This window comes from Lagopus leucura, unplaced genomic scaffold, assembly GCF_019238085.1.
Source record: "Lagopus leucura isolate 7727_CA_CO unplaced genomic scaffold, USGS_WTPT01 Super-Scaffold_100002, whole genome shotgun sequence".
In the NCBI taxonomy this organism is placed as follows: domain Eukaryota; kingdom Metazoa; phylum Chordata; class Aves; order Galliformes; family Phasianidae; genus Lagopus; species Lagopus leucura.
This window is the reverse complement of record NW_024962263.1, coordinates 3,949,455-3,955,668: the sequence shown is the minus strand read 5'-3', so window position 1 is coordinate 3,955,668 and position 6,214 is coordinate 3,949,455. Positions and strand designations below refer to the sequence as shown.

The following is a 6,214-nucleotide window of genomic DNA, read 5'->3' as shown; positions in this document are numbered from 1 at the left end:
CTGCTTGCATCGAGGTGACCGCTCACCTGGGGACAGACACGTTCCTGGAAGGCAGGGCTTTTTGCACTGAAGCACGACGGAATGGGAACGCTCTCTCGAGCTTTTTATTTCTACGTCCGCCTATCGCTTTCGTTCTTTGTTCTCCTTTGACCTGCGCAGCGACGCGTGAACATCTTACACACCGTATAGTTGGAAAGAAAACTCCTACCTATAAGGCAAACAAGGGGGGGGGCTGCCTACAGATGCGCCCCTGGATGCCCCGCTCACAGGTGGGCTGCGGGCTGCGTTCGTGCCGCTGCACGCTGCAGTGCCGGGAGCACCGGTAGAACCGCCGCGGGCGCTGCCGGTCCGCCCTGCCCCGGAGCCGTGCCGCGTAGTGCGGGTGTCAGCCCGGGGGGGCGGGCAGCGGGAGGCCGAGCGGCCACACAGCGCGAAGTTGCGGGGCAGCTCTGATGTCACAGGGCGTCGTCAAGAGGCGGGGGGCGAGCTTTTAGGCAGGAGGAGGACACGCAGCAGCACCCCTTCAGGCGGCGAAGCGGCGCGGGCGGCGCCCCGGGCCGTGCAGGTGACCGCTGAGCGTCGGCCTTCGGAGCTCTCGCAGCCGCCGCGCGGCTCTTTGTGCAGGTGCGCGGCACGGCGCCGCTCGGTGCCTTTAGCGAGCGCGTGGCGTTATTTCACACACTGCGCCGTTCTCTCTGCCTTCCATTCGCACCACCTCTCCGACCGCCACCCCTTCTGGTCGGGGGAGGCGCGCGGGGCGGGACGGGGACGGGGGCGCGGGCACGTGCGCGGCGGGGCGCGGGGCGGCGCGCGCGGCGCTGCCCTCCTGCCCCTTCCCCAGAGTTCGCCCCGCCGCCGGGAATGAGGTCAGCGCGGGCGCTTCTCATTGCACGCGGCGCTTATTATCGCGCCGCGGCGGCCGCCAATCGGAAAGCGGCGGGCGGCGCTTGGCACGCGGACGCGTTGGATACAGCGCGCGATTGGCCGCGGCGCGGGCTGCGAAAGGATAAAGCGGCGCGGGGCGGGCGCGGGCTCCGCTCTCAGCGGCTGCCGGAGGAGCGCGGCGTGCGGGGGGCGCGGGCATCGCCCGGCGTGCGCGCGGCGCGGCTCGGCGGGGGGCGGCTCCGCGAGCTCCGCGCGCTCTGCGCGCTGCGGGACGGGGCTCAGCCCGCGCTGCCTGCGGGACGGACGCGCTTTGCACGGGCGTTCTGCGGCATCGTCTTTTTTCCGTGAATTTTTGGGTTGCTGTTGGCTTCTTTTTCCGCCGTGAATTTTTAATTGCTTTAGCTATTTTTTTTTTTCTTTTTTTCTCCTTTTTCTTTTTTTTTTCTTTTTTTTTTTATTTTTTTGATTCTTCGGGTGCTTTCTCCGCACGGCGCCCCGCCGACGCCGCACGGAGCGCCGTCACCACGCGTCCCGCAGCCGGGGGCCGCCTCCCCCCTCCCCCTCCAGCCCGGGGCTGCCGGTGCGGCGGGGGCCGGCGGGGCACGAAGCGGAGCGGTTGCCCTGAGGGGGCGCGGCGTTGAGGGGAGAGCGAGGCGGAGCGGCGCCCCCTGAAACAAACCCCAAGCAAAAAGCAAAAAACCAAAAAAAAAAAACCAAAAAAAAAAAAAAGAAAAAGAAAAAAGAGTTTAAGGACAAAAGCAGAGCCCCACGTTGCAGCGCGGCTCCGGCAACAAGTCCGCGCGGAGCGGGAGCGCGGCGCGGCCGGGGCCGGGCGCCGTTGTGGAAGCCGCCCCGGGGCCGGCCCGGAGCCCCCCGCAGCCCCGCGCCGCCGAGCCGAGCCCCGCGGCCGCAGCCATGGTGCAGCAGACGGGCACGGCGGAGAATACGGAGGCGCTGCCCGCCGCCGAGACCTCGGCCGCCGGGGTCGGGCTGGAGCTGGGCATCGCCTCGTCGCCTACACCCGGCTCAACCGCTTCGACGGGCGGCAAGGCGGACGACCCGAGCTGGTGCAAGACGCCCAGCGGGCACATCAAGCGACCGATGAATGCCTTCATGGTGTGGTCGCAGATCGAACGGCGGAAGATCATGGAGCAGTCGCCCGACATGCACAACGCCGAGATCTCCAAGCGGCTGGGCAAGCGCTGGAAGCTGCTCAAGGACAGCGACAAGATCCCCTTCATCCGGGAGGCGGAGCGGCTGCGCCTCAAGCACATGGCGGACTACCCCGACTACAAGTACCGGCCCAGGAAGAAGGTGAAGTCGGGCAACAGCTCCGCCAAGCCCGCAGACAAGGCGGACCGGGCCGCCGGCGGGGGCGGGGGCGGCGCCGGGCCCGGCGGGGGCAGCGCGGGCGGCGGCTCCGGCGGCGGCACGGCCAAACCCGCCCCGAAGAAGGGAGGCGGCGGCGGCGGTCCGCGGCCCTCCCCCGCCGGCACCAAGCCCCACGGCAAGGCGGCGGCGGGCGGCAAGGCCTCACCGCCGGGCACCGGCGAACCGACGGCCGCGCCCACTCCGCCGCCGCCGCCGCCCGAGCACCAGGCGCTGTACAAGCCGAGGGGCGCGCCGGCGGCGCCCGGCAAAGCGGCGGCCGAGAGGAAGCTGAAGCGCGTCTACATCTTCGGCGGCGGAGGGCCGGCGGCGGCCGCCTCGGGCTCCCCCGGCGGCGCCGTGCCCGGCAGCCCCACGCTCAGTAGCGCGGCCGAGGCCGGCGACCCGCTGAGCCTCTACGAGGAGGCGGGCGGCGCGGCGCGGCCCGACGGGGACTGCCCCTCGCCGCCCGGCGCCCGCTCGCCCGCCGAGCACCGCGGCTACGCCGGCCCGAGAGCCGCCTCGCCCGCCCCCTCCACGGCGCGGTCCTCCTCCGCGTCCTCCCACTCGTCCTCCGCCTCCTCGGCCGGCTCCTCGTCGTCGGACGACGAGTTCGAGGACGACCTCTTGGACCTGAACCCCAGCCCCGGCTTCGAGAGCATGTCCCTGGGCGGCTTCGGATCTTCCGCGCTCGACCGGGACCTGGATTTTAACTTGGAGCCCGGCTCGGGTTCGCACTTTGAGTTCCCGGACTACTGCACGCCGGAGGTAAGTGAGATGATCTCGGGGGATTGGCTGGAGTCCAGCATCTCCAACCTGGTGTTCACCTACTGAGGCGGGGCGGCCCGAAGCCGGCGGCGGCCGAGAGGACCGCGGGAACGCCGCCAACCGCTGTGCCGCCGCCCGAGGACGGACTGAGAGAGGGACCGCGGTGCGGCGCGGAAGGAGGGAGCGGAGCTCCCGCGGGGGTCGTCCTCGCCCTCGCTGCGAAAGAGCGACCTGAACTCTGCTTGAAAGGAAACGAGGATCGGCTGAGCCCTCACCGCACTGCTCGCGTCGGGGGCTGAGGTGCCGTCGCGGCGCTCGAAAACACGAGGAAAAAAAAAAAAAAAAAAGCAGTAGTGGTTTCTTTTTTTTTTTTTTTCTCGGAATCGTGATGGTGTTGGATTCTCTCGATGGTGGGTTAATAGAGCATGTTACCTGTCTGTCTTTAAGGTTTTTTTTGTCGGACCGTGGAACAGTTTCAGAACGTAGTGTTAGGGAGATGCGAAGCGGACAGATGGCGCTCTGTTTGATTCCTACAAAGTATCACCAGCTCTTTTTTTTTTTTTTTTTTTTTATTTCACTCTTAACTCTTTAAAGGATTCAAACGCAACTCAATGCCGTGCCGGACTCTCAGAAATTCAGGACCAAATTTCCCCTCAGCTGTGTCCGTGTGTGTCCGTAGGGCCGCGGGTGGAAGGACTGTGCCCACCGACGGCCGTCCCTGTCCCGTCCCGTCCGTGCGAGCGGATGCCGTTTCCGAGTTGGACCTATTTATACTGCCAAACGTTTCTGCCCGTCATTCTTTGTCTTTTTTTTTTTTTTTTTTTTTTTTTTTTGCTAGTTCTCGTTATTACCCGCACCGTTTTTATGTCTCCTTCACGGAAGGGCTAGAGTTTTAACTTTTAATTTTTTTATATTTAAATGTAGACTTTTGACACTTTTAAAAACGACAAAAAAAAAAAACCACACACACAAAAAAAGAAAAAAAAAAAAAAAAAGAAGAGAGATGAAAAACGTTCGATTATTTTCTCAGTGTATTTTTGTAAAAAATATATAAAGGGGGTGTAAATCGGTGTTAATCGCTGTTTGGATTTCCTGACACGGGCAGCAGGGCCCCGGACACGCGGTGCGCGCACATCGCCGCCCGCCCGCCCCTCCGCCCGCGTCGCGCTCCGATCTGCAGGCACTTAAAGGCACAGCATCCCGCACCGCGCCCCGCTCGTAGCGGATGGGGCCGGAGGGGACTGGGAGGAGGGCTCCGGTAAGCCGTTTGGGTGAGAACGTCTCCAGAACGAAAGGCGGAACCGGAGCATCCGCGCGGAAAGGGATCCTGTACCTTTAACTCGTAAACCACATCTTTTGCACTTTTTTTCGAAGCAAAGCCGTGCCGTTTTAAACCACTGGATCTATCGAAATGCCGGTTTGAGTTCGCGACACTATGTACTGCGTTTTTCATTCTCGTATTTGACTATTTAATCCTTTCTACTTGTCGCTAAATATAATTGTTTTAGTCTCCTATGGCATGATGATAGCATATGTATTCAGGTTATAGCTGTTGTGTTTAAGATGAAGAAAGTGAAAACATCTTTGTACATTTAAGTCTGTATTATAATAAGCAAAAAAGAAGATTGTGTGTTTATGTATGTTAATATAACATGACAGGCACGGGGACGTCTGCCGAACGAGGTGGTTCTGTTAAGGGTTTCGCTTTTATTGTTATTATTTTTTTTTTTTTTTGATCATCCATCCTGTGCAATATGCTGTGTAGAATTTTTATTTTTATTTTTTTATTTTTTTTTTTGTCTAACGATCACCCACAAAGCAACGTTGGGAAAGAAGAGGAAAAAAAAAGAAAAATCATGCCAGCTAACCATGTCACGTTCACTGCCTGTCAGATTGTCGATATACCTTCTGTAAATAACCTCTTTGTTTTTGTTTTTGTTTTCTTCGGGAAGGAAATAAAATCAGCTGGAACTGAACCCTAACCCCGGCTGCGCTCCTCCTCATTGCCCCGTCCCGCCCGCGACGCGGTGATTCGCTCGGACTCCGCCTCCGTTTGACGGCAGGGCGGGCCGGGATTTCGCCCCCCCTCTGCTGCAGGCGCTGCTCTCGCCGTGCCCTCCCCGAACCACGGAGCCCAGGTCTTCTCCTCCCCCTTTTAACCATCTTTTCTTTCCGTTCTGTCCCGTGCGAGGACGGTCTTCCCCACGCTGAAGCTTGCCCTGCGTATCCCGGCTGAAGCTTTTCTCATGCAAAGCAAGCGCGTGGTCCCTCTGTGAACCCCCCCCCCCCAACCGCACTCTGCTGTGTGTGCCGCCCCGGGCGGTGCTGCTGAGCAGAATCCAAGAGAGAAGGGGGAAGGGTGAGGCCCGGGAGCAGTTAACCCGAAGGCTTATGGCTTCCTGCGTGCCTTGTTCTCAATTCGCAGATAGGAGTTCGGTAGTGCCAAATGCAGTTTTTCTCTGGGGATTTTTATGTAGTAACAACCAGGCTAAAGCACGTATTGACACACCACTGCATGGGAACGTCTGTATGGATACGTGCTGCAACCTCTGCCTGTCCCCTGCAGTGCAGGGCTAGGCAGGTATCTAGCAAGAGGAAAAACTCCAGATAAAACCGTGCAAGGATATATTAAATCACAAAATGAGGATGGCTTGGGTTGGAAGAGACTGGGAAGCTCACTCTGTGCCAATCCCTGTCTGTATGTATGCAAGTGTCTATTAGTATGGGCCATCTTTCTGCTGAAATGGGTATGGGATTGCTTTGGAAAGAAAACCAGTAGCCCACAAGCAGTTGTGAAATCTAGCAAATTGTGATTTGTAAATAATGATGTAAAAGAAAACTTGATTTTAGGAATCACAGCTGGTGCCTGACCACAGGCTTGCCTCATCATGGATCTTGGCCTGGCCCCTGTGGGAAGGTGCCCAGCATCACCACAGGGATAGCCTGGGTGCCACGTCCTCTCACTGCACTGCCAGGCAGCTGTGACCACCCTCCAGCAGACAAGGCAGGACTTCACCTGGCCTCTGGGTATCAGCCTTTTACGAGGTTCTACAGCCATACCGTGATCATTGCCACCATCAAATTTCACTTCATGAATTCATTCTGCCCTCCGTGAGATCCCCCTCTTGCTCGTGGCCTCCACAACACCTTGTGGTAATGCTGAGTGAATTCATTAGTGTGCCATGTAAAAAAC

General features: G+C 59.6%; 1 protein-coding gene across 1 annotated transcript; it reads left to right on the top strand.

The window, feature by feature from the left end:
* Positions 1-1,800: 1,800 nt before the first annotated feature.
* SOX4 (SRY-box transcription factor 4) lies at positions 1,801-3,628 on the top strand. Its single transcript, XM_042869386.1, has one exon. It carries the CDS (start codon positions 1,801-1,803, stop codon positions 3,085-3,087), a length of 1,287 nt encoding a protein of 428 aa, XP_042725320.1. The 3' UTR covers positions 3,088-3,628.
* Positions 3,629-6,214: the final 2,586 nt, after the last annotated feature.

Bases quoted from the DNA above. Each gene is read 5' to 3' on its own strand.
- SOX4 (XM_042869386.1), top strand. From the start codon at position 1,801: ATGGTGCAGCAGACGGGCACGGCGGAGAATACGGAGGCGCTGCCCGCC.